Raw genomic sequence first — 27,849 nt, forward strand, 5'->3', positions numbered from 1 at the left:
TAAAAGTTCATTCATTGTCTTCTTGACTCGAGAAAGTTTGAAATCTTTCACTCTTCCTTTCCAGCATGACAAGAATTCAATTTCTGGAGGAGGCTTTCCTTCTCTTGCTCTACTGCATGATTATCATGGTCACGGATATTGGGATCCATCAATCGTGTTTGTTTAATGTGGCATAGATGGTGACATTTTTAATGGATGTGCTAGGGCATTTCAACCGAGCAGACTCAATTTCTCGAAGAAGATGACACACAAAAGTGAAGGTAAAGAGAGGGTAGCAAGAAGAGGAGGGAGATTGAAGGTGGTAGGAAGAGGAGGAAGGTGGAATTTTTTTTATTTTGTTTTTTTAAAGAAGGCTCTAAGAAGATTCAAAAACTTCTTTTGATGGATGAAATAGATCTTTTTGAGATAAAAGGATCGCGTAATGAAAAGTTCCCAAATTTTCTCTTCAAACAAAAAACATTCAAAGAATTCAAAAGCAATTTTCAAAATGAAAATTTCGTAATAGAAGCTCGCCCCATTGACGTAGAGCACACTCTTTCTAAATGTTAAAAGACCCAAAAAAAAAAAGACTTCAAACTTTCCCTAATGCTTATAAAGGTTCGAAGAACCCTTCATAAGCATAGAATATTTGAAGAACCATCTTCAAATCTTCTATAAACTCTATAATTGCACACATGTATAAATTTGTCATGGAAAAAAATTCTAGTGGCCTCTATCGTCTCATTGTAAAATTCTAGTGGCCTCTATCGTCTCATTGTAAAAATTTCTAGTGGACTCTTATCGTCTCATTGTAAAAATATGTGGCCAATAGCAAAGAAGACATCCACAAACAGAAGAAGAAAAGTTTTTAATGTCATAGGAAAATTTCTTAAGAGAGTAGTATATCCATCCGACACGGCTTGAACTCAAGATCTACTCAAGAGGAAACACACACAACACTCACACACACATCGTTCGTGCGTGCGAGCTAGGACATCCAAAGCTCGTTGAATTTGCTATCATTGTCGATCCCTTCTCCACGGTGCATGCTACTCCATGTGCAACCAACGCCACTCGCCCTGTCGAAGCTGATGCACACAATATATCCCCCCTCCTCGTCTTCGTCCTTCCTACCTTCTACTATCTACTAGTCCTACAAATGTTTACCCCTTTCTATTAAGTCCTTTATTTTTTCTTAATTTTTCTTAGTTTCTATTGTATTTTGCTTGTGTATTTGCGTACAGGTTTCTTTTGTATGCCTATGTGTGATTGCATGTGATGCATGTGGTTTACTTGTGCTTGTGTACGCACGTGAGGGGGGTGTGTGTGCTGCTTGTTATGCTTATCTGTACTTGTCTTTGTTACTTTTCCATGTTTGGAGGATACAAAAGGTTGCAAGGGGTGTTGGGTTGGGGCACAAGGCTTGGCAGTTCGAGGTGGCTTTAGCCTCATCTTTTTGTTCATGTTTATACTTGCAAGTTGAAGACACCCATAGCCTTGTTGATGGATAACAAGGATGGTTCAGGTTGGATATTGATGTGGGGCAATTTTGCATGGTGGTACTTATTCTGCTAGATGCACCATACAGCTTTGGAGTGTCGGAGTTTGACACTGGAAATTCTTTGGTGGAGTTTTCTCCATATTTATAGTTGCAAGTTGAAGACACCCATGGCCTTGTTGGTGAATGCCAAGGATGGTTTGAGGTTGGATATTGATGTGGGGCAATTTTGCATGGTGGCACTTCTTCTGCTAGATGCACTGTGAAGGCTTTGGAAAACCGGAGTTCGATATTGGAGATTCTTTGGTAAAGTTTTCAACCTCTTAGTCAAAGTCTAAGTGGCCTATCTCCACTTCAACTCTCTGTTACTTTCTTCTATTTTCTTAGTCAAAGTCTTAGGGGCCTATTTCCACTTAAGCTCTCTACTACTTTCTTCCATTATCTGCCTTGTTCTTAGCTTTTGATCTTTTGCAACTCCACGATTTTGTACCAACGGTAGTTTTTCCCTATGGTTTGAGGTTGTTGAATATTCAAGGGGTTTTTCACTACCAAATACATTATATTATGTGTGCCTACAGAGTGTTGTAATGCCTTCAAGCCTGTAATTTTGATTACATAACACAAAAGGGTACCAAGCCTCTCTATAGAGAGAGAGAGAGAGAGAGAGAGAGAGCACCAACATTACTACAAGGGAATTATGAATAGTAGCCGTCGACGCTTCTCCTTCCAATTTGCTATGAGTTGGCCATACCTTGAGGCAATGGAACTTATTAACAACCTTGGCATCTCATCCTCAATCAAGATTTTCAGGAATTGATGAAAACTCTTTTAGCTCCTGTCCACTCAAAAACGTGTTACAAGGCAGCCTGAGAGCACTTATCAAACGTAAGTCACAAAAGCTGTTATCTTACAAGTTTAAATCCGGGTTAAATTATAGGTACAAAATACAACATGGAGGTCAACATTTAGTATGCCTGCACTTGTGGCATGTACATAATCCACCATGTTACCCCTCCCAAATGCATGTTAAAAAATGAGCTTACACTTAAGACTGAGCGAGTGAGTGAGAACTCACACAATTATACCTCTATGCCAAATGACAGTGAGACCTACTCCGTAAAAATTGTTCCTTTTTGACAGGTTCAATATGAACCATCAGCTACAGGTTATCATTTCGCTGACTAAACTTAATTGCACTCAAGTACAAAACAAACCATGAAAGCACTAGAGGTACAAAGCCAATGATGAATGCTGCTTTGATGGCATCGATAAAGCCCTCTCCAGGCTCTTGGATCTTCTACCAGATGAGTGTGAAGTACAACAATCAGAGGTGCTTGGCAGTGGGTTTACTTTCTTGATAGAGGGTGCTTTGGCAAGCTTTAAGCGCGCAATATCACGGCGGCAGAAAGGACAGGAAGGTGTCGCAGCGGATGATGAGGATGGAAGGTTCGGCTTGTTGAGGCAGCACAAAGCCATTGTGCAAGCAGCACACATTTGGTGACCGCACACATCTACCTCGATCATCTTATGACAGTTTTCAAAACAGATACAGCAAGTGAAACATCCGCTGCCCACATCCTGCACAAAAAAAGTTTACTATATGAAACATGTATAAAATTCCCAAGAAAAACCAAGGTGGAAAGTCACGATGGCCTACATGATAAGATGAGTAGTGTGTGGCCCACTACTCAATGTCCCTCTCTTTATAGAAATTGGAAAACTAATGTCAACTCTCTCTCACAGTGGCCGCCTACATATACATATGACAAATCCAACAGTCTAGAATTTCTCCAAAGAGTTCCATGCTTTACTAAGCCCTTATGTAGGCCCAAAACAATAAATGGTTTGACAAAATCGTGCATAGCTTACTAATCCCCCCAATGCCCTTGAGCTTTTACACTTAATATGCAGCATCTACTACACTATCATGGCTTGTCATATTAAAAAGTCTCAATCTGCCACAAAGCCTAGCTCAAGAAAGAGATCGGCCGTTTCATTCCCACTATTCTCTCCACACTGACAGTCATGAATGCTAACGACCTTCTAGAGGCTTGCTCCTCAAGCTTACTCAAGGCCCAAGAAACACCCGCTCAATCTATATGGGATAGCTTTAAAAAATGTGAAATGAAAATGGTCGTTCAGAATAGGGAAGACTGACTACGTAGTGAAGAGGTCTCATACAGAAAGAGATTTCAAAGTTGTCAGTAAGAGAAATGTGATCTGCATTTTGTGTAGATATTACCTCCAGCTTAAGGGATGTCGACCGTTGCACATCGTCCTCACTATGATCCTCATAAAACCCAGCCTTGTTGAAGTTCCCAAAGCAAAAGCTGGTTAAGAATACTGTCGATTTTCTCTTCTTGGCCGAAAGTTGTGCCGACGCATTACGTGCATGGTTAGCCTGAGCAAGGGCTGCTTGGAGTATGCTGCGTGTCTCCGGCTCTAGTTCCTGCATGAATTTAAGTGGCGAAGGCCACACCATAGGTTCGGCTGCACTTGGGTTCAAGATCGTAGCACATGCCAAGTTTCCACGATGTGCAGCTACCATGTAAGGGGTATTCCTGCCCATCAATCCCAATTCAGTAGGTGAATTGAGTGTATTGCAAACGGACAAGATGAAAGACATGTTCACTTCCTCATTAACTCACTGTCATAAAGATGATACTTAACATGGCAGCTCCCTCACCATAAATCTTCATCCTTTTACTCATCTTACTTCTAAGAGTCTAAATTTTGATTCCGCATGCTGTAACGTCATATATCATTCTGGTTGATAGACCATGCAGTTTGACACACACCCACAAGTGCCTGTCTAGTAAAACACAATCCACCCTATAGAAACTCCCTCTCTCTCTCTCTCTCTCTCTCTCTCTCTCTCTCTCTCTCTCTCTCTCTCTCTCTCTCTCTCTCTCTCTCTCTCTCTCTCTCTCTCTCTCTCTCTCTCTCTCTCTCTCTCTTGTATCTCTCTCTCTCTCTCTCTCTCTCTCTCTCTCTCTCTCTCTCTCTCTCTCTCTCTCTCTCTCTCTCTCTCTCTCTCTCTCTCTCTGCGCGCACGTGTGTGTGTGTGCACAAAAAAAGGGAGACTTGGTACAATTACAGGCCCAAAGCATTACATCAGCCCGTAGGGTCACAGAATATAACAGATCTGAAAGTGAAAAAACCCCCGAAATATCCAACCACCACAAACCATAGGGGCAAAACTACCAGAGATACAGAGTTACAAAAGATGGGTGATACTACAAAGGCTAGGAGCAAGGGTCCTACACAAAACTTGTCTCTGAAGCATGGATGGGATTGAGCATCAAGCACATACTGATCATGCGAGCAAAAATCGTATAAACAGAGGACATCAGCGTGATCGGTCTCCATTGTCGGAGGGACGACGTATCTCCTCCTTTTGATATAAGAGAAATAAGTCCCGAACACTTGAGGCAGGCATCTCTCATGTGTCAAATATGTGCTGTAAACCTGAAACTATAATGGGACTCGGAGCATCCCAAAACTGCAAAAAGAATTGTATAGTCAACCCATCCTCTCCAAGACAAGAGGCATCATCTAGGCCAACCATTGCGTCACGCATCTCCTGCATAGAGAAGGGAGCTAGTAACTTATGGCACATAGCATCTGTAACCACAAGTTGTACATGAGACCAAACCTCTTCTCTGGCACGCAAAATATCATCAGTAAGCTGATCGACAATAAACAAATGCTCAAAATAATTTGAAGCAATGTCAAGGGCCTCATTAGGATTCAGATATAGCCTGTCTGCAAAATCACGTAAGGCTCTAATGGAAGTCCCCTTGGGACGCTCTCGGAAGTGTGCAAAGAAATCCTTATTCATCCTATCTGCTTTGGATATCCATGTCGAGACCGAAGAATGATAGACGAATTCGGATTTCTATGTCTAAATGTGGCTAAGTGTCTCTCTGGTGCCAACCTCGTGCTCACCCAGGAACTCATCACCCAGAAACTCCTCAATGCAACTTCAACGGTCTTGTAACTCACGCTCCCTGCGTTCATCACCGCTCTGCAGCTGTCTGTTTGCAAGCCTCACAAGACATAGTGATGCATGTAACCAGATGGGACGCGGGATTTGCAAAACCAATGCGAGTCCAAACATCCTGAATCAACTGGGACAATGAAGCATCCTCTAACACCAAGTCAGGTATGCATGATATAATCGACCTGTACGCAGTAGAGGGCATTACTAATTCAATTACCTGTTAACTTTGCACAGAGCACTGAGAAGAAAAGAGAGCACAGATGCACCCAGCGACTAGAATGTCACTGCACACATGAAGACCGACACCATGTAGGCCCCAAAGACTAGCATCCCTTTCGGTATTTCTTTACTCAATTAAGAACAGACAATCCGAACACATAGATCAAAATCTCACAAAGCTATCCAAACCTGGCGAGGGCTGAAATTGCAGATTTTTTACCCAATTTCGGCAACATAACAACAGATTCTCTCACAATTTAGAAGCTTTCTAGTGAGCTGTAAGAGAATTTCAGTGTGCTATGATTCCTTGTTTTGTCACTGCCAGGTGCCCAAAGCCCTGTGTAAGCATCCCAAGACCTTCCTGAGACTCCCCTTGTGATTTCCTGCAACTTAGGTGCGAATCCCTAAACCTGCAGCAAAACACAGCAGGCTGTAATTCTCTGTTTTGGATCTTTTTGAGTGGAGCGAACACGTCTAGGCGTATCCCAGGAGCTCCCGCACACAATGGGATAGTCCTCCTGTGATTTGGAAGATTTTTCACGCGAGAAAACTCTCCAAATTCGCAATCTTTCGCAATGGAACTCTGCGTACCCATGGGGGATTAGCAATTAGCTAATCTAGTATCTGTTCATAAGGTTCTTGCCTTGGCAAACACGCATAAAACCCTCAAACTGAACATGATCATCCGACTAGCCCAACTAGTGGGGCATTACCATGTGTGCAAAGGGGAGAGAGAGATATGCGAGAGAAAATCATCGCGCTACATGAGACAAAGGAGAAGGCAAGCTTTCCATTAAAGCTGTGAAACTGCACCCACTACTCACACACACATTGTATGTCACTTAAGAATAAAATCAGCCTCCACTCTGTTTTTGGGCACCCCCTCTTGAGATGAGACTTCTGGAGAGATGAGTTGACCTGCAGGTTGCTCTCCTACTGCCATGTGTCTAGTTTACCCCTTTTGGTTATATTCTTGAAACCCATCAACTTATAAAGTTGTAACTTTCCAAGTGGCCCAAATTCCACTTCGGCGCATAGAAGCTTCCATACTCGAATTCAGTGCTAACTGGCCCGACCAATCCCAGACTGATCAATCCAGATTCCCGATGTGAGAAACCTGTTCGGCCGCAACCATTTCACATTGGCCATGCATGTCCACTTGCACCTTTTCAAGGGTTCCGAGGAAAACAAGTAAAAATAAAATAAATAAAAATATGTAGTACATATTTAAAGAAGGCAACACGAAAAATACACTTCCTAGAGACACACAATCCTCGTCTAGGCATAGAGGAAGTCTCAAATCTCAAATGCAAAGAACCTGAGACATGATCAGAGAGCACTATGCCAAGCCAAATCGTATTTGTCCCAACGTGAGTAGCTGCCTAGGCGCCCACATAAAAATCTATCTAATCGTTCTAGCAAACGACCTAACTACCTTATAAAACCCCACAAAAACTGCAATGACTGTGGAGTGCGAGCCACAGAGGAAGTCTGCCAAGCATCTATACCATTAACTACAAAAACGAATCTCGCCCAAGCATCTCTCTCACACAGTGCTACATATGGTAAAGATGGGGGACTGAATGGCTCGCCAATCCTCAGTGGTCTCTACATCGTTGAAATCACCGCCAACAACCCATGAATCCACAATAGGCAATACATTTACAATCTGCCGCCAAAACTCTGCTCTCTTGGGCTGAAGTGCAGGCATAGATGCACATCACACCAACCAGGGTAAATCTCTACAGTAATCCACATCGCTCTGCTATGTACTAAAGTACAATGGTCATGTACACAATGGCGCCGACGAGGTCCCACAAAAATGCATACACCACTGCTAGAATATTGTTGTCCAATCGCAGTTTCCCAACATGTATGAAAATCCCAAGTAACAACTTGCCATATCTACGATAACTATCGATACATAGCTTGTGCTCTTGCACAAGAAGTATATCCACATCTCGATCTACATGAGAGTGCAAATCTCTATGAAGCAAATTCTTTCGAGGATCACTGATGCTAGTGTGATGCAAGCTATTGACATTCCAAGTGACAATATGTAAATCCATGAGTCAACCAATGATGAATCTGAAACCTCAGAGGCGTACATCAATCGTGTCAAGGCTACAAGACTGAGCATCAATGTCGAGCTCTTTTGATCCTTAACCGAAGCCGTGGAACAAGAGCTAATAGAAGCCCATCCTCATCATGTGGTAGTGGTCGTAGGAGTTGTCATGGGGCAAAGGAGCGAGCAGTTGTAAACCAAGAACCGAAGTAGTCGAAAGAGCATCCCAGTGTGGAGACTACTGGCACCTCCGACCATACTCGCGTGGTTCCTCTCTTTGACAAGCTCCCAAGCTAATCTGACAAAAGTGAGGCCCTGGGCAAATTACAAGAGCCCCTAGCCAATCCAAAAGCACTTACATGAAAAGCTTCACTTCTAAAAGTTGTAGGACCAAAACTGACATCCCAAAAAGCCCTACAAATAACTACAAGAAAAACATGTCAACACATAGTGGCCCACTCCTCAAAGAAATTATGGAAATCTCCATGAACCACACGCAAAGGAATGGGCAGGCAAGATCATGGATATCGAAACATTTGCCGATGATGCAAGACCTACTAAATAATCAAACTCCTACCCAACTGAAGAGACTCGCTTTCTTGCTCACCCCCAATAGTGCCTGCTGTAAGAGGCTATAACAAATTGTTGACGTGTCAAAGCCTAAAGAATGGAGCCAACTTGCAGATGTCGACCGAGGGGCCTAAACCCTAAGAAGAACAAGTAACAGAAGAAGTCCTACCAACTTATGGGAACCCCATTCGATGGGGCCCCAAGTGACATAAAGGAAGAAAATAAAGCAAGATCCGTACACACGCCAAAAACTGATGACGGGGCAGATTCCGAAAATTGCATTGGGATGATGACATGGCAGGCTGTATAGATTTCCGCGTTTTGCGCTGGCTGATGACGTGGCAAGCTATACGGATTTTCGAAAATTACGCTGGCAGCTTTTGGCATTGCTTTTTGGACCAGAAGCTTTTGAGCTTTAAAAGATTTTTACTGTAACTGCTTTTCAGGCCACGGGCCTTTAAATATGAGGCTAGGGCTCATTCTTTGGCATGCTTCCTGGAGAAGGTGCAGAGTCTGGAGTACCGGCTTGTACTGTGTGATGCAATATAAAGAAATGCCGAAAGGGGCGCCAAGGTTTAGGGCCAATACTCCGCCACTCCGTGTCGCGTGTCATCTCTCTCTTTAAGTTCAGTTGTTATTGAAGTGCCAAAAGTCTGTTCAGTCTGCTCTTTTCTATTGGCACGTGGTGCCCGTCTTGTGACAGAGGCACCTATGACTAGATCTTCAAAGAGTCCACAAACTGTTGCACTCGCCTACCCTGGGGCACCTCAGGCTGGTCCTGAGCAACCTCTGACTGCTAGTCTGCATGCACTATCTATCTATCAAATTGCCTCCTGTTGATCCTCATCTGGTAACCTAGTCTATATGGGGGCTGCTCTGCCTCATCCAATCGATCTCTCACTACCCGTCTCTAAACAAGCATAAGCTATGCCTATCTGTCTCTCTCTTTGTGTCTGCTCATCACTATGTTGCTACTAAACATTGTTGCTGCTGACTCTGACCCCCTTAAGTCTCTATCATGCTGTCGCGCATAATCCTGCTGTTGTACAAAACTCTGTTGGGTCTACTGTGGCTGTGAGGACCATCTTCTCCTACACTGGTTTGGTTTTCCTATAACCACAATAACCTGAGTCAAAGCAACCGTACTTGCTTGGAAGAGCGCCTTCGACGGCCTTTGATATGGGCCCCTACTTAGCACGGAGCATAAATATATATGCTAGATACTCAGCCACATGTAGCTTGGGCCCATGGCAACGGGACCAACTTAGAGTTTTGGAGATAGGAAGCAGTTTTGCGGCATGCCTGAGGATGAGCAGGCTGATAGGTTGAGCCTCATTCGGGGAGGTTGGCTATGCGCCAGGATATACAATTGTCACTTTCGGTTGATAAGCATATGTCGTTCGAGCTGCAGGCCCGAGTGTGGATGGGCGCTTTTACACAATTGGAGATTGTTTGAGCGTGGGTGCTTTTTCTTCGAGGTGCATGCGGAGGGTCGACTCTCCTACGTTTGAAGTGAGGCAGTTGTGGTCTCAGAGTGCACTTTTTACAGGATTAGAGTGCGTGCTTCACATGGATGTCAGTGGTTGCTTGATCCGATCTAGCAAGTAAAGTCATTGGGAATTGGTGGTTATGGGCTTTTGAAGCTTCAGTCATTAGCTCAACTACAGTGAGATCCTCGCGAGTGGCTTTGGTGAGATCATTTTGGCTCTCGCCACCTTGGAGGCTCCCTCTTTTTCAAGTACGCAACTCGGTTTGGGAAACACAATTTGATGTCAAGTGACAGGCTATCCCAAATACACTAGAGCATTGGCAGCAAGGGATCGCGGATGAGTTCTTGATGGACATTTGGACTCAACTTTGGGCTGAACACCAAGCTTGGTCTACTATGTTTCAGTGGTTGACAGCACACAGAGGGGTTGCAATGCGGGTCTGGCTTGCATATGGTTTGACACCCCTCATCTTGCCTTGGGTGTGGACATCCTCGAGAGACTTAGCAGCACTCCTTTGGAACTACCCTCAAGCCTAGCAAATTTGGCTCAGGATATTGAGAGTGATTGCACCCCTTCTACCCGGGGATAACTTTTACATGGGGGGCAGTTGCATGGTCAGCATGTTCGAGGCCTGCCCTTGTATATGAGACAGAGCATGGCAGTCTTGGGTTTCAGTTCATGGCAGGTCAACCCCAGCAATGCCTGATGCTTGACTTCTTGTCAACAGTTTGGACACAGGAGAGAGACCTCAGATGGGAGCTGAAAAGTAGTCTCGACCAGTGGTTTATATGGCGAGTGTGTTTCTTTAGAGTGTTTTGAGGGTAAACAGGATCCCCCACCTGTGACAGTGCGTTCCTTCTGGTTGGAGCTCATACACACGCTCCAAGGGTAATACAACAAGATTCAGGGCAGCTTTGACAGCACAAAGAGAGCGCTATGCTTTCATAGAGCTGTGGCAGCCAGGGCCTTTCTTTACGGTGGGCCAAGGCATCTAGTGGCACTATTGTCGTCTTGTGTGGCTCTTACCTCCTCCCATTCTACGACTTGACTGTTGTATGTTTATCTGTCCTTATGTGAGTCTCCCTTCCTTGTTCTCGCATCGTGTACCCTCGTGGTAGGGAAGTTGTAGCCAACTGGGCAGTTTCAAAAAACTAATATAAGAATTTTATTTATGGCAAAAAAAAAACATGGAGAGCAACAGTGAGAAATTTTTATAACACTCTCGCAAAGGTACCATGCCGTGAGAGAGTGGATGTGCACAAATAATATGTACACCACGGTGACATGTATGAAGAATGTAATATGAACCATTGAGGAGGTGTGGTGTGTAATGTGCCCCTACTCCAGACTGAAGAAAACTGAAGTGCGGGCCCACTGCCTAAAAAAGACTCCGAGAAGCTCTCTTGCTGCCCTAGAAGAGCCTGTTGCTGTAACCCACTAACTACGTTAAGTGTGCTGACACATATTAATGTTGTGGCATTATCTCACCAACCCGGATCAATGGGGGGGGGGGGGGGAGAGAGAGAGAGAGACTACAGGCAGGCCGTGATTTGCGACTATTGACATGACAATGGGCCAAATGCTTTTTAGTGCCCTTATGAAAGCAGTTCACTCTTCCACTATTTAGGGCAACTGCTTTTTGACTCGCAGAGCTTTTTGGGCATAACATGCTTTTAGCAAATTTGCTTTTGGGCCTCAATGCCTTCCGATATGAGCCTGGGGGCTCAGTTCTGGCAGATCATTGCATGGAAGCACGATTGCAAACTTCCCTTCACCGGTTGTATCTGTGATTTATTGATGTAAAAATAAGTTTCGAAAGGGGTGCCTGACTCTTATTTTTAAAGGGGCGCCAGACTCGGGGTGGAAGTCGACCACTCCGTGTCTCCCATCAACAGTGTAATGTTGTCTCTTTCCAGTTCAAATGTTTGCTATAGAAGGCAGGAACAACTCTTAGTAAACGACTGAAGGGAAACTGCGCCAGAAGCTTCCAGAGACGGTAGCCAGAGAGTTACCACGGTAACTGACACTACACAATCGGTCAGACACCACTCCGAGGGACTATAAATAGGACCCACTATTTCATTTTGTCTCTCTCGATATCTCTAGCTCCTGGAGTAGATCTCTTGCTATTATCTAAACCTAACCCAAGCCTTGTAATCATATCTTGAGCCATTGGCTAATGTACTTTGTAATCTCATTGCGATGAAGCTCTTTCAATACTGCTTCCAGTGTACTTTGTGCAGTCTCTGAATAATATAATTCCAGTTCCAGTACATGCTTCCAATGTCATTTCATTCCAGTTTTCATTATGTCTTCCAGTACTCTGTAATCTGATATGAAGTCCTTAAGTCCAATATCAACTAACTCTAACGACCACTCTGGAATAGCTATTTGAACACGTCCAGCTCATTCCATTTTGGCGATCACGATGGCTTAAGCTAAATTGCTCTAGACCGGCGAACTCTCTCCTAGTGGTGTTAATACGAAGCAAACATGTTGCCCAAACGAGGTCGATAGCCATCAACTAGATTCATGGAGGAGCCCATTCCTGTTAGCCCAATTCTAGAAGAGTCACAGTGAGGCTCTAATACTGACCAGGAACCTAGAAATGAGACAGATGTGGGACCAGGGCCACGTACAGCTCAAGAATCAAGGGATTCTCAGCATTCTGCTCATTCCCGACGTAAACAAGAAGAGTGGGCTGAAAGAAGGAATAGTTCCCATGGATCTTAGAGGAGCCATAGACATATTGAGGAAAGTGAGAGTGAAAAAAGAAGCCATAGATCAACACGGAAGTCAGCCAAGGAGGACACGGCCTCAGAAATAGAAACAAAGACTGTGATGATGACACTAACCATTATAATGAGAAGAAACTCAAGAACAGGAGACCAGCGCATAAAACCAGAGCCAATCATATCACTGGGCATTCCAGCAATCTGAAAATATCTTTTTCAGTATTCAAAGGCGGAAAAAGGGATGATATGAACCCCAGTTCAGAGAAATGGCAGAGATTCTGTTCGAGGCACACATCAAATGTAATCAGCCATTGCCTCCAAGGTGGATGCACACTGCATCCTATTGCCACAAGCTAGCCAAGGCTAGACAAACAAAGGGTAAATGCACTTTGTATGATACTGACACCAAGATATGGAATCCATGGAATCCACTAACGCCCTATGAAGTAGAAATGAAGACAACTAGGAAGGAGCAACTGGAGCAAGAGGCCATACTGCAAATCTCAGTGCTCTTGAACCTTTCAAAGTACTTCACCGACCTCCCAGAAAGAAGGCACCCGACAAGAAGGTCCGCTGGACAGACACTGGTTAAACCACTGAAGTGTCCTGGCATGGACACCACATTGGAGTCCTATGCGACATTGGAGGACTTCACACTGGAGTCCTATGCTGACATAGCAGAGCTTGATGCACAAACACAAGAAATAAAAGGAAGCAGTGGAGCTACCTTTGACACCAGCACTTTCTAAAAAAATTGGTATTATACCAAAATTCAAGAAAGGGGAAGAGAAATGTAGAAGGCGGGGAAAACTCTTAGTAAACGACTGGCGGGCAACTACACCAAAAGCTTCCAGAGGCAGTAACCAGAGAGTTACCACGGCAACTGACACTACACAGTCGGTCAGACACCAATCTGAGGGACTATAAATAGGACCCACAATTTCATTTTCTCTCTCTCAATATCTCTAGCTCCTAGAGTAGATCTCTTGCTATTATCTAGACCTAACCCAGCCTTGTGATCATACCTTGAGCAATTGGCTAATATACTTGGTAATCTCATTGAGCTGAAGCTCTTTCAATACTGCTTCCAATGTACTTTGGGCAGTCTCTGAATAACATAGTTCCAGTTTTAGTGCATGCTTCCAGTGTCATTTCATTTCCAGTTTCAGTTCTATCTTCAAGTACTTTGTAATCTAATCTGAAGTACTTAAGTCTGATATCGACTAACTCTAACGACCACTCTGAATAGTTGTTTGAACACGTCTAGCTCATTCCAATGTCAGCCTCATACTCACCCAAAAAGTCATCCCCTAGAAAATCCTCAAGACATTTCAAGAGAGGTGGTCTCCTTTGAAATTTCAATTCTTCTTTGAAATTTGAGGCCTTCTTTGAAATTTCAGGTCGCCTTTGAAATTTGAGGCTTCTATGAAAATTCAAGCCTTCTGTAACAAACTTGGACAAGTCAAGATTCTACCGCGACACGATAGAGATTTACTTCAAATCAGTTCACAATTCACAATTGATTCGACACGGCCCGACGGAGTTCCGTGCCTAGAGATATTGGCCCCAAAGATTGGAGTCCCTTTCATTATTTCTTTTTGTATGAATCTATGTTCAAAGTACAAGAGAGTGGGAGGGTCTCAGACTCTGCATCCAGATGCTCTGCAAAGTGGGAGCCCTACCCACTTATTTATAAGTTAAGGAATGCCAAAAGCAGAGCCCCAAAAGCTGCCATCTTTTTAAAATAAAGCAAAGCTTAAAATAAAGCTTCTTATCAAGAGCCTCTCAAAATTAAAGCAAAGCCCAAAAGTGCCCCAAAAAATTGTGTAGGTTTTTTTCTTTCAGCTTTTTGCGTAGGATTTCCCCTACACCCTGCCAACGCTTTTTTGCCGTAAATTGCAGGGGTCCGTACGACAGTGCCACGTCAGTCATTTCTGCGGGAAATCCGGGAGTTGTCCATACCAAGGGGAGGGTGTGTGTGTATACGGATTGCCACATCACTGGTTTGTGACATCCCCCCTCTTGAAAGCATTGTAATCGCCCTCGATTACGCCTGCAAAACAGACAGAGGCCATAAACTGTCTTAGCAAACACCAACTGTTAGTACCGACGCAATAGGAAAACAATCTAGCACATGTACCAATCGACGACATCACAGGAGATCACTTGACATCACAGGACAAATCACGTTCAAAATTTGTTCGAATCTCAAAACATGATTAATTGGCAACGTATTTAGCAATCGCATCTAGATCCACTCGAGACCTCATAGATGCCCCATTAACTAATTCTTATTGCAATCACGTCTAACGAGATCTTTCAAACCGAAATGTTGCAATCATTTCGTCTATTAGTTCCTACACTTAGACAAGTCAAGAACAAACCAATGTCATATTATCAGGAATTCCAGTTCATAAAGTCATACAGCAGAATACTGTCAGCTCACAATATCCCTGAAACTCAAAAGAGACATCAATGACTTTAGTATAAAAAATCGGGGCAATCTGTTGACAAAGAAGTGGAGCGACTTTCCTCTTGTGCATACCCGTTGCACCAAATTCCGCCCAGCTGAGTTCGGGTTTCAATTTTGGAATAGACTATGCTAAACCAAATGCTTCAAGGTAAAGGTTCACAATCTGAGGAGTATCTGCAAAGTCCTCCTGCTCCATCCACTTCGCATCCAATGCGGGATAGTTCTTGAATTTAACCAAGAACCGCCTTATCATTTTACCTTTCTTTGTTTATGTGCCAAAATCTGTTCCGGAACGAGTACCTCCTCGTTTTCCTCCACTTTGGGTTGCTCATCAGAATCCCCATCATCGGACACATCGCCTTTAAAAGGCTTCAGGAGACTCGCATAAAAAGCATTGTGAATCCTCCAAGTATCAGGCAGCTTCAGTCTAAAGGAGACATCATTTATCTTTTCGGAAATCTGGAAAGGTCCATAGTATCTCATGCTAAGCTTTGGAAAAAGCCGCTCCTTTCCCTTTTTCTTTCTCAGGCGTGCCTTCTCAAAACATAAGAGCACCCAATGATTCTCCTTTAATTTCAAATCGCGACGATATCGATCTGCTGCCTTTTTGTGTGTTTCTTGAGATTTCTGCAAAGCCTCCAGAACCTTGGCAAAAGTCATGTCCAAGTCCCGTGTGTACTCGTTAGCTTCAAACATCTTATCTTTCGTGCTTAGAAAGGGTGGAACCTTCGTAGCACCTTCAATAATCTCAAATAGCGCCTTCCCCGTCGAAGAGTGAATTGTGTTATTGTAGGCAAATTTCACCAAAGGCAAATACTTTTCCCATTGAGTCTCATCCGAGATGTAAGACTTCAATAAATCCAATACGACTGAATTTGCAATTTCCGGTTGCCCATCTGTCTGCTAGTAAAAAGATGACGAGAACTGCAACCGCGTGCCAATGTTCTCCCAAATAGCCTTCCACAACAAACTCGTGAATCTGGGGTCTCTGTCGGAGACAATTGTCTCAGGCATGCCATGCAATCTAAAGATCTGGGCCACAAACAGTCTCGCTAAGTGATCCAGCTTGACTATTTTCTTCACTGGAATGAAATTAGCTTGCTTGCTAAATCTGTCAATAACAATTCAGATACCATCGTGCCCACTCTGTGTTCTCGGGAGATCAAAAATTAAATTTATTGCAATACTTTCCTAGGGTCGGGTGGGTATGGGTAAAGGCTGTAACAATACATGTGCTTTATGTCTGTCAAACTTGACCTTCTGGCACACCAAGCAACTGCGTACATAATCGTCCACGTTCCTCTTGAGTCTCGGCCAGAAGAAGTATCTCTCCATACCTTTCAAGGTGGTAGCAATGCGGCGGTGACCTGTAAAAGGTGGACACTGACATTCGGTTAGAACCTTTTCACTTAACGGATGTGTAACGCACAACATGGTTTTTCTTCATCAAGTAGCCATCCCGAATGGAATATCCCGCTACTACCTCCCCATTCCCTATCCGAGTGAAAATATCTGCAAAATTTGTATCTGTGGCATATTGATCGAACATATCCTCGAAGCTCCTATGATGTATTGCGAAAATAGCCAGAACCAACTGCTTCCGAGACAAAGCATTTGCCACCAAGTTCTTATGTCCCTGAACATGGACAATCTGGAGGTGAAATTGTGACAAGATGTTCGCCCACCGCATCTGCTTTTCCGATAACTGCTTCTGTGACAAGAAGTAGCGTAAACTCTGGTGATTTGTGAAGACCGTAAAATCGAGTAGGTAATGTCGCCACTGAGTAAGAGCATGGACGACCGCCAAAAGCTCTTTCTCGAATATCTGTGCTGTCGATTCCGGCCATGAGAACAATCGGCTCTCGTAGGCAATGACATGGCCTTCTTGCATTAAGACTATAACCGGCCCGTACAACGTAGAGGGCGGTACTATTTCAATTACCTGTTAACTTTACACAGAGCACTGAGAAGGGAAGAGAACACAGTTGCGTCCAGCGACTAGAATGTCACTGCGCACACGAGACCGACACCCTGTAGGCCCCAAAGACTGGCGCCCCTTTCGGTATTTCTTTATTCAAATTAAGGTAGACGATCCGACCACTTAGCACAAGCTTTCACAAAGCTGTCCAAAACCTGGCGAGGGCTGAAAACGCAGCTTTTCGACCGGATTTCGACAGCATAACGACGCAAAAACCCCTGTAGGTCAAAAACACATGTCTAGGACGGATTCCCTCGATATCTGGAAGCTTTCTGGTGAGCTGTCACAGAAATTCAGCGGGCTGTAATTCTCTGTTTTTCACTGCCGGGAGCCCAAAAGCCTGTACACGCATCCCAAGGCTCTCACGAGGCTCCCCCGATGTTCCCTTGCAGTTTAGGTGCGAAACCCTAAACCTGCAGAAAAACACAGCAGGCTGTAATTCCCTGTTTCGGATCGTTTTTAGCGGAGCGAACACGCCTACGCATGTCCCAAGGGCTCCCGCACGCAATGGGACAGTTCCCCTGTGAATTGGACGAGTTTTCACGCGAGAAAACTCTCCAAACTCGCAATCTTTCGTGATGGAACTGTGCGTACCTGTGGGGGATTAGCAATTAGCTAATCCGGTTCCTGTTCAGAAGGCTCTTGCCTTGGCAAACGCGCATAAACCCCCAGAACTGTACATAGGTCAAATGAGAAGCCCACTAGTGGGGCATAACATACTGTACGTAGGGGAGAAAGAGAGCAATATGTAGCGTGCGGGGCATCACTCCCGTCACCATACTGTGCATAGAGGGCAAGGTAAGCATTCCATAGCTTCTGTACCTGCTACAATCCACCTCAGGCTGAAAATGGCGCCCCCTTTGTTGATATGCAACTCGTTTTTGCCTCCCAAAGTGGCAGAATCGCTCACAGGCTGACACGTCGCCCAGTTTCCAAGTTTGGGCTTTCCCTGCTAAAAATATCTCAACTGGTGCGTCAGTTGACTTGGCAGCAGAGCAATAAAATGTTCCCCTTGTCATTCCAGAGCTAATGACGCGAACACATTTTCCGGTCAAAAATAGCAGTTCCCTAAATTTTAGGAGATGCTTCCATGGCGTCCCATCATTGAAGACTACCATTTGACCAACATCTACAATGTGGGTTAATTTACTGGCCCCTTTCAACTTATAAAGTTGCAGTGACTTGACGAGTGGCCCAAATTCCAGTTTGGCGCACACGAGCTTCCATACTCATCAGAATTCAGTGCTAATTGGCCCGGGCAGTCCCTGTCTGACCGACCTAGATCCCCGATGTGAGAAACCCATTTGGCTGCAGCCGTTTCACACTGGCCATGCAATGTCCACTTGCACCTTTTCAAGGGTTCCGAGACAAACAAGTAAAAATAAAATAAATATATCTAATACTTATTTACGGAAGGCAACAGGAAAAATACACCTCGTGGTGACAAAGACCGCACCCAGACTACGACCACAAGCATCACAATATACTTTGAATGACTTCTGCAAATCCGGCAAAGTCAAAACTGGTCCTGTAGTCAATTTCTCTTTCAATGTCTGAAAGGCAGTCACCTATGTGGGTCCTCACGAGAAAGGAACTCCTTTCCCTATCAAGATATGCATCTGGAAGTGAAACTGTGACAAGTGTGTTATCTTGGCCGGGTCCATCTGCACTCCTGATGCTGAGACAATGTGTCCCAAAAACTTGTGATCTCGCAATCACCTATGTGGGTCTCCACGAGAAAGGGACCCCTTTCTATGTCAAGATATGCAAAGGGGAAGCAACCTCTGCAAACTTTCTAATGAACCGCCGATAGTAAGAACATAAGCCCAAGAAGCTTCTAACTTCATGGACATTCTTCAAATCGGGCCAGTCACGGATAGTCTCTATCTTGGCCGGGTCCATCTACACTCCTGCTGCTAAGACAATGTGTCCCAAAAAGTATATCTTGGGTAGGAAAAATTCACTTTTCTTTGCATTAATCACCAACTTGTGATCTCGTAATGCCGAAAAGACCTGTAGCAAATGTTCTCTATGTTCTGCCTCATCCTTGGAGAAGACAATAATGTCATCAAAGAAAGTGCCCACAAAAGATTTGTACTCTCTGAAAATCCAATCCATCATTTGGTTAAAATTCGTTGGAGCATTGGTAAGCCCAAAAGGCATAACCAAAAACTTGAATAAACCGGAGATCGATTCGGATCTAATGATATCCGCTCTTCAAATCGATCCTCCTGAAACAAGAGGATCCATGTAGTTGGTCTAGAATATCATCGATCATGGGAATCAGAAATTTGTTCTTGATGGTGATTTTGTTGAGAGCTCTATAGTGACTAGTCAATGCACATTATCCAAGATCCGTCTTTCTTCAAAACCAACAATACCGGAGAGCAGTAAGGTGAAGTACTCGGCTGGATAAGACCCTTTTCCAATTCGGTGGTGTGCTTCCAGGTATCAGATCAATGGTATGAAAAGACAAACTGGTGGCAACTCGCCTGGCAGGCCCTTAGAAAAGCAATCGACATGAGTGTGGAGAAGATCTTGGCATTCTTTTTCTAGATCAGAATGAAGAGATTATGATCTCCGTAAGAAGTCCCAAGGTAAACCGCTCAATCTGTTCTTTAAACGAGATCTTCTTAAATGAAGAAGCCGATAGAAAAGAGCTCCAAAATTTCTCGCTCAATCTGTTCTTTAAACGAGATCTTCTTAAATGAAGAAGCGAGTAGAAAAGAGCTCCAAAATTTCTCGCAATAAGGCTCGGATCATCCATCCATGATTTATATCAATTGGCCATTTTCCTTTTTGATAAAATCTCTTTAACATAAGGTTAATCTTTGACCCATGATCTATCAACGCAATATATGGCTCTTCTAAGTCTCCCACTTTTACCAGGGTCTCAGTAGTTGCTCTTGCCCAATGACTCTTAGAGAAATAACTCTTGTGAGTGGCCTCGAATTCATCTTCATCATCCAAGAAGTGAACCTGTTTTGCTCCTCCCCTAGACTTGTAGCATCCAACAATAGTTTGATCACCTTGCTCACCATAGACCTGTACTCCTTGTGCATTTAAAGTCTCTTCTTCACCATGTACATGGATAGATTCAGTAAGAGACTGTCACTTCCTCTTGATGATATCAATTATCTCTTCATGGAACTCCCTCTTTGCTATTCCAAGGACCTCACCCAATGTAAATTCCACCTTACTATTCAAAATCCTCTCTTCCAAAACCTTTTTGAGATCTGTTGCCACCTCTATGTCAGATTGGAGCTTGTAGGCCGGACCCTTTGCTTTAGCTTTTGTTGCGTCCTTCTTCTTTTCTTTAGAGGCTTCTTGCATAGGCACTTCGGGGACAGGCATCTGTTTTGCAGGGAAGGTGATCTACGAGGCACTGTGTCATTCTTGCCCCCACTCCTCGTCGCCCGTTTTGAAGGCCCTTCATCCCCATTCTCACGCCTACGTTTCTCTTCGACAACGGCCTCATTGGCTTGACATTTGGCAATGTATGCATGCACTAACAAAGAGTCTACACGGTCATTCCAACATGTTTCTAGCCGAATGCAATCTCCAGCTTCATGTAAGACCTCTTTAGTCATTTTACCCTTCATAGAAGATTCTATTGCACATGGCCATAGCTCTCCAATCCCATAAGATTCCTCTTCTCCAGTCTTGAATCGTCCCTTTTGCTTAATAGGCTCCACCTTCAGTCCATAGGCGACTGCTTCAACCATTGAAATAGCATGGCTAATAGCCATGTCCTCAACTAGCTTCTTCATCCCGCCTTTGCCAAAGTTTGTTCCCAAGAGCTTACCTCTTTCACTTGAGTGAATCTTGCCATCATAAAAGAAAACAAGCTCCTTTGTCAAAGCATCTTTGGAACTTTCACAATCCCTCCTTCCATGGTCGGTACTATCACACCATATGCATCTATTTACAATCCTTCTCTGTTTTGAGGTCTTCGCCCTATAGATTGGCTTGACGGTTGTCCCTTTTCTTCTAGCCTTGCAAGCTTTAACTTCAATTCTTGCATTCCCTTAACAATATCATCGAGGATCGATTTGTCACTCTTTGGAACCACAATAATTGGCTTTATAGGACTCTCGGGAACACTTGGGGCTTGAGTAGAATTGACTATCATCTTGTCTCTTCGTCGTTGTCTCTTAGTTAGCAGTGAAATGGCATCTTCGACCTCATTCCAATCAATCTTTAAGCCTTGTTCCGCATCCTTATCCTCAAGTAGTAACTCTAGCTTCTCTTGAATCTCTTTACCTGCTGCCTGCAGAAATAGCTTTGTCTTCTCCGAGTTAAGGGTAGCCTTTTCAGTCCTTGAAAGTTGATTATAACGGCGTTCAAATTCCCTTAGCAGTTCGGTAGGGGAAAGTCCCTCTTTTGGCCGAACTACCCACTCTAAAAAAGTCCTCTTTGTCACCCTTTCGGAGTCTTCCATGAAATACTCTTCTTTCAAGGCTAATTTGAATGGTTCCCAAGTTGCCCCATGCTCATTTCTAGTTCCCTTTACATACTCTCCGATCTCGCGAACCACTGCTAGTTCAAAACTTTGCACCATCTCTGCTTCGGGTACTCGATGAAGCTCCATCTCCTTTACATATCCACAAAGATACTTTGTTACACTTTACCTTTAAATTGGTCCATTTTCTTCACCACAGATTGAAGCGCTTTGATTGAGGAAAGCTCCCTCCTTTCCGCAGCTTGCTGTTGCTGCATAAACACCGCAAAAGCTTGAAACATTTGCATTGTGACTGGATCAAACCGAACCCCCTGTTGCTCTTGTAACCTTTTTTTTGATACCTTCAATGAAGCTTTTGAACCCTCACCCTAGCCTTCTTCGCGTCGGGTTCACCAAACTTGTGTCAAGAAGTGCGGAGTGCGGCTAGGAAAGCACCGGGCCTCTGACTGTGAGAGTTCGCAGTAAAATCAAGCAAGTCGTAGAAGATTTGAGGCTAAAACCACACTCAAAAAGAACAAAACTACAGCCATGAAAGCTTCCCTTTTGAAAAAGAAACAAGATAAACTCAAAACTCTTGTGTGTGTGATGATTTGGTGTAGCCTCACTGCCAATTACAGAGTTGCAGTGCTCTTTCGGCTTGATAAAACCCCTACACAAACGCTTCAATTCTCCGTCATAGTCATTTCATGGAAGCTTCATAACTTTATTAGTCATTCCCAAGTAGGTATTTGAACAGGAGAAAAGCCTAATTGGTGGCCTCACAGCCTCGAATACAGGGTTGAAACAGCACGTGACTACACTAGAACCTTAGGTGCAGGCTTTGTATCCCTTTACAGAGAGGCTTATAATGCTAAGATATTGTACTTCTAAAATGTTCCCTCACTCCTCATAGTCATGTCACCATGAGTGATGTGGCATTTTGTGCCATTTTTTACCAATTTTTGGTCATTTTTTACCATTTCATGACCATTTTTGATCATTTTTAGCCCAAAACTGCCCTTTTTTGCCCGTAGAAAGCCCAAACGAGCTAGGAAAATCCCTAAAATTGTGAAAAAATCCCATCAGGCTTAAATTTCATCTTGAATCTCATTTTACCACTTGGCAAGCACTCTGGATGCATCTCTTCCGTCCACGCATGAAACCTGCTATTTTTGGCCGAGATCACCCACATTGAACTTTCTAGACAAAACAAGCGTGCCACTTCGATACACTTGAAATTTGTACATCCCTAAAGCAATTTAGGCATATATTTATGTGAAAAAAAAACATGCCGTAGTGCCATGTTGAGGGCCTTGCTGTCCCCGCAAGGTATATACAGAGCTGCAACCGTGGCATCTATTTTCGCATATATCACACTATGTACATCATAGCATTTGGTCCCACATAGCAAAAGCATTGAGAGTGAAGTAGATAATTTAGTTTCAAATTATGCACGTGCCACAGCACGACAATGTAAGTTGTTTCTGTGTTTTTCTAAGGCACACATGTAAAAGCCTTCAAGTTTTATTATCTTGGGTACATGTTAAGTGACCCTAGGGGTGGTTCACACCTAAAGTGTAAAAGAATAAAAAATATGTATGAGAGGTGCCCAAAAGGGCCTTTAGACCCAACACATTTGGCATCAAGGGCTGAATAATTAAACTTCATCAAGAATTTCCTGATAATCTTGCCTTTGGACCCTTTCTTTTCTTTGTGAAATACAATCTGTTTTGGTTGTTGCACTTCAATAGATTCTTCATGTGGTTCTTTTCCATGGTAGGACTTCAAAAAACTCACATGAAAAGCATTGTAAATTTTCCAATGAGGCGGCAATTCAAGTCGAATTGCTACTTCATTGATCATTTGTTTAATTTTGAAGGGTCCATAATACCTGATACCTGTTTGAGAGCTTGATTTAATGGCAATAGATGTGGTTGCCCATAGATCGCTCCAAAGTTGCTTTTCCTGTATAGCAGAATATACAGTATTGTTATATGCAAACTTAAGAAGAGATAGGTACTTTTCCCAAGTGATCTTCTGCTTAGCACAAAAGCACTTCAATAAATCCAAGATTTGAAGATTGACATTTTCACTTTGTTTGTATGTTTGAGGATGATAAGAAGCTGAGAAATTCAGCTTAGTGCCGATATTTTCAAATAGTGCTCTCCAAAATAGGCTTATCGTTCTAGGATCTCTGTCTCCCATTATAGACTTTGGAAGCCCATGGTGCTTGAATACTTGAGATGGATAAATGGCTTCCATTTGTTTTGCTCCCATTGTCTTCTTTACTGGAATGAAGTGTGCCATCTTGCTAAACCTATCCACAATGGTCCATATAGCATCATTTCCCTTTTGGGGCTATGGAAAACTTGTAATAAAATTCATTGCGATGCTTTCCCATGGTCTGCGTGGAATAGGCAATGACTATAATAAACCTTGTGATTTTCCTAGATCAAATTTTACCTTCTGACATGTTATGCATTGTTGAACAAATGCATCAATGTCCTTTCGTAAAGTTGGCCAATAGAAATATCTTTCAACCATTTGAGTAGTTCAAAGAATACGCATGTGTCCCGCAAATGGAGGTGCATGACATTTCTCCATAACTGGTTGCCTTACTTGCTTCACAACACAAAGTTGATCCTTCATCGTCAAGAAACCTTCTCATATTGAGTATGGCATCTTAATGTCTCCTCACTGCAAACAATACCATGCTTGAGCAAAGTCTTTATCTACTTGCATAAATCACACATGGCTGTGAATCAGTGTGATATCCAATAGTGATGGCTCCAATTTGAGGTCTTCTTGACAAAGCATCGGCCACCATGTTGTCTTTACCCTTCATGTTTTCAAGAGTGAAATGAAAAGTAGATAAGAAATTCGCCCACCGCATTTGCATTGGTGACAACTTCTTTTGTGTGAAGAAATACTTTAAGCTTTGGTGATTGCTTTTGACCACAAAAGTAGTGCCCAAAAGATAGTGCTTCCATATGGTTAATGCATGAACCACAGCAAGAAATTCCTATTGATAGGTGGAGTGATTCTTCTCTCCATCCCGCAACTTCCGACTCTCATAAGCAATTGGCCTTCTATCATGCATCAATACAACACCAATGCCTACACCTGAAGTGTCACGGGGACGTGGCAACTGTTGACTATGTCACGAGGACGTGGCAACTGCTAACTTTAGTTTTTGGGTTCTTTCCAATGGGCTTTGTTTTATTTTTGAGACCCTCTTCTTGAAGTAGCAAACGGTCGGACATTGTATGGCCAATGTCACTACAACACTAAATGAAGATATCGACGTGCCTATATCGACGGCCATGCCTTTCCACGCGTATATCGACGACATTAGCGGGCGTCGCTATACACGCGTATATCGACAACATTAGCGGGCGTCGCTATACGCGTCGCAATGTGCGTCGATATACGCGTGGAAAGGCTTTATTTGCCACGCGCATAGCGACGCGTATATCGACGCCAAAAAAATTGGTGGAAAAAAGCGAAACCCGCGCGCAGGAGCCATTTTCGCCTGCTCGGGTCTTGGCCGAAACCTGCTGCGCAAGTATTATGTCCATCTCCACCCTCTCTCTCTCTCTCTCTCTCTCTCTCTCTCTCTACATCGTGTGTGTATAGGAAAGAGAGAGAGAGAGAGAGAGAGAGAGAGAGAGAGAGAGGTGTGTGTGTAGGAAAGAGAGAGAGAGAGAGAGAGAGAGAGAAATGTGTGTGTGTGTGTGTGTAGGAAAGAGAGAGAGAGAGAGAGAGAGAGAGAGAGAGAGAGAGAGAGAGAAATGTGTGTGTGTGTGTGTGTGTAGGAAAGAGAGAGAGAGAGAGAGAGAGAGAGAGAGAGAGAGAGAGAGAGAGAGATGTGTGTGTGTGTAGGAAAGAGAGAGAGAGAGAGAGAGAGAGAGAGAGAGAGAGAGAGAGAGAGAGAGAGAGAGAGAGAGAAATGTGTGTGTAGGTAATCAAAGAGAGAGAGAGAGAGAGAGAGAGAGAATTAATGTATGCTTAGGAAACTAAAACTAAAGAAAAAAAATTAAAGAGAAATGAAATGAAATGTTATATTAACGTCTTCGAAAGGCCAAAGTGACCTATGAGACATGAGACAAGAAAGTTACAATGTGATGAATCTGATACAAAGTCAGAGTAAGAAGATGACAAAATAAAATATTATGGAATCCTAAACTGCTGGGTGTGGACTAAACGGCTAAACGAGCTAGTTGGGATAGGTAGATCTCCTCCATGGTCAGTACTCTGACCGGACGTTGTGCATGTCGAGCCAAAGTGACCTAGCTAGATCCTCTGATACAGCCTCTGTCGATGTTGTGTAGTCCGCAGCAGTCGTGGACGTCTAGATCTCCCTAGATACGTCGCTCGTTCGATCATTAGAGAGATAGGGAAGTAGAGAGCGAGAGAGAGAGAGAGAGGTAAGTAGAGAGAGAGAGAGAGAGAGAGAGATAGGAAATAGAGAGATAGAGAAAGAGAGTTATATATATATATATATATATATAGAGAGAGAGAGAGAGAGAGAGAGACAGAGAGAGAGAGAGATAGGGAAGTGGAGCTCCAGGAGTTATGGCAGAGAAATAGGAAAATAGAGAAATAGAGAGCGATAGGAAAATAGAGAAAGAGAGATAGCGAGAGCGAGATCGAGAGAGAGAGAGAGAGAGAGAGAGAGAGAGAGAGAGAGAGAGAGAGAGAGAAAGAAAGAAAGATAGCGAGAGCGAGATCGAGAGAGAAAGAACGAGAGATAGGGTACGTAGACAGAGAAGAAACTATGGAACTAAAAGAGGCAAAGGGGTTTTGCCTGCTACATGCATTGCCATGTACACCTGGGAGTGCACGTATGTGTCTACCCATATAGGATTTGACCAATAAAGACGAGATTTTGACCCGGTGGTCCTGATCTCCGTACACCTCTGGACCGAGGTGTACGGAGATTGGGCAAGACTAGAGAATGCGAGGTAGTTTACATTGTGAGGAGTATATATATATATATATATATATATATATATATATATATATATATATATATATATATATATATATATATATAATATATATATATATATTAAAACAACATTCATAATCATTGTAGATGGCAACGTCATCAACTAACATGGAGGAAAAGATTGCATGCTCGTGCACGCTCTGCAAGTATCAAATCCTGCGCAAGCGTAGGATATGTAATGAGCATGTGCACAAGTACGGAGAGTTTGCTAGAGAAACCGTACAGAATCTGCGATACAACTCCTACGGAACGGGCATTGATTTCCGTGACATAGCACCTACATCTGAGAGAGAAAAAAGATTATGCGTGAAGGTCCGACCAATATAGAGCCACGGATGGAAGCAGAAAAGGGCTTACAGACAGAAGACGACGGCATGGAGGAGATGCTGGATGCCTTCTTCCAGACAAGCGAGGAGAACGCGAACGAAGCAGCACCAGAAGCCGTGCGCCTATCTCCTGAAGACATGTTGAGAAAGTTGGCACGTCAACCAATCTATGAAGGCGCCAAAATATTTGTGCTTCGTACTTGTCTGGCGTTTTTGAATCTTCAGTAAGTGTACGGGTGGTCAGATGCAAGCGTCACTGCTTTGTTTAGATACGTAATTTACAAAAGAGATTTTCTGATTACAACGGTGATGTGCTCGGAGAGCTTTAATTTTAATTTAATGTGGCTTAAACAGGTTATTGCGGGAGCAACTTCTCCCGGCTGGCAATGAAATGTCCCCCTCCACGCCAGACGCAAAGCAACTTCTGACCTCAGTTGGCTTGGACTACAACAAGATTCATGCATGTCCAAATGATTGCATTCTTTTTCGCAATGAATTCGCAGATTGTCTGTCGTGTCCCAAGTGCGGAGCAATGCGCTACAAACAAGATGCAGTTGGCGAGACAGTGCCAGCTAAAGTGTTGCGGCATTTCCCTATTATTCCTAGGATAAAAAGCATGTTTCGTTGTGGTTCCATTGCAAAGTTGATGCGGTGGCATTCTACGAATAGATCCAATGACGCAACATTTAGGGTGCCCGCTAATTCGAAGGCTTGGAGGCACATTGAAGATACCTGGCCACATTTTAAGAGTGAACCACGCAATTTGCGTTTGGGCATTGGCAATGGATGGAGTCAATCCATTTGGCTTGAGAAGCTCGTCATGGAGCACTTGGCTTGTGTGCCTTATCAATTACAACCTCCTGCCGTGGCTTGCTATCAAGAAGGGTCATTTGATTTTAAGCTTGATTGTACCTGGTAAGTTCAAAGCAAAAAACATGGATGTTTATCTAGCTCCACTAGTTGACGAGCTCCAGGAGTTATGGCATGGGATTGACATAGCAAATGCGGTTGAACCAGTAGGACAACAACATGCAAGGATCCATGGACTTCTTATGTGGACT

At 43.5% G+C, this 27,849-nt stretch overlaps 1 protein-coding gene across 2 annotated transcripts in view; it reads right to left on the reverse strand.

Moving 5' to 3' along the window:
• Positions 1-2,483: 2,483 nt before the first annotated feature.
• The window catches only part of LOC147448000 (E3 ubiquitin-protein ligase XB3-like), a 46,734-nt gene continuing 21,368 nt past the window's right edge, over positions 2,484-27,849 (reverse strand). For both annotated transcript variants that reach the window (XM_086523899.1, XM_086523898.1), the window contains 2 exons: positions 3,720-4,038; positions 2,484-3,055 (listed from right to left, as the gene is read on the reverse strand). In XM_086523899.1, coding sequence (XP_086380025.1) covers positions 2,702-3,055; positions 3,720-4,038 — 673 coding nt within the window. In that variant the 3' untranslated portion in view covers positions 2,484-2,701. The remainder of the gene's footprint in view (positions 3,056-3,719; positions 4,039-27,849) is intronic.

The sequence above is a fragment of the Adiantum capillus-veneris genome, chromosome 11, assembly GCF_014529385.1.
Source record: "Adiantum capillus-veneris isolate H3 chromosome 11, ASM1452938v2, whole genome shotgun sequence".
Taxonomy (NCBI): domain Eukaryota; kingdom Viridiplantae; phylum Streptophyta; class Polypodiopsida; order Polypodiales; family Pteridaceae; genus Adiantum; species Adiantum capillus-veneris.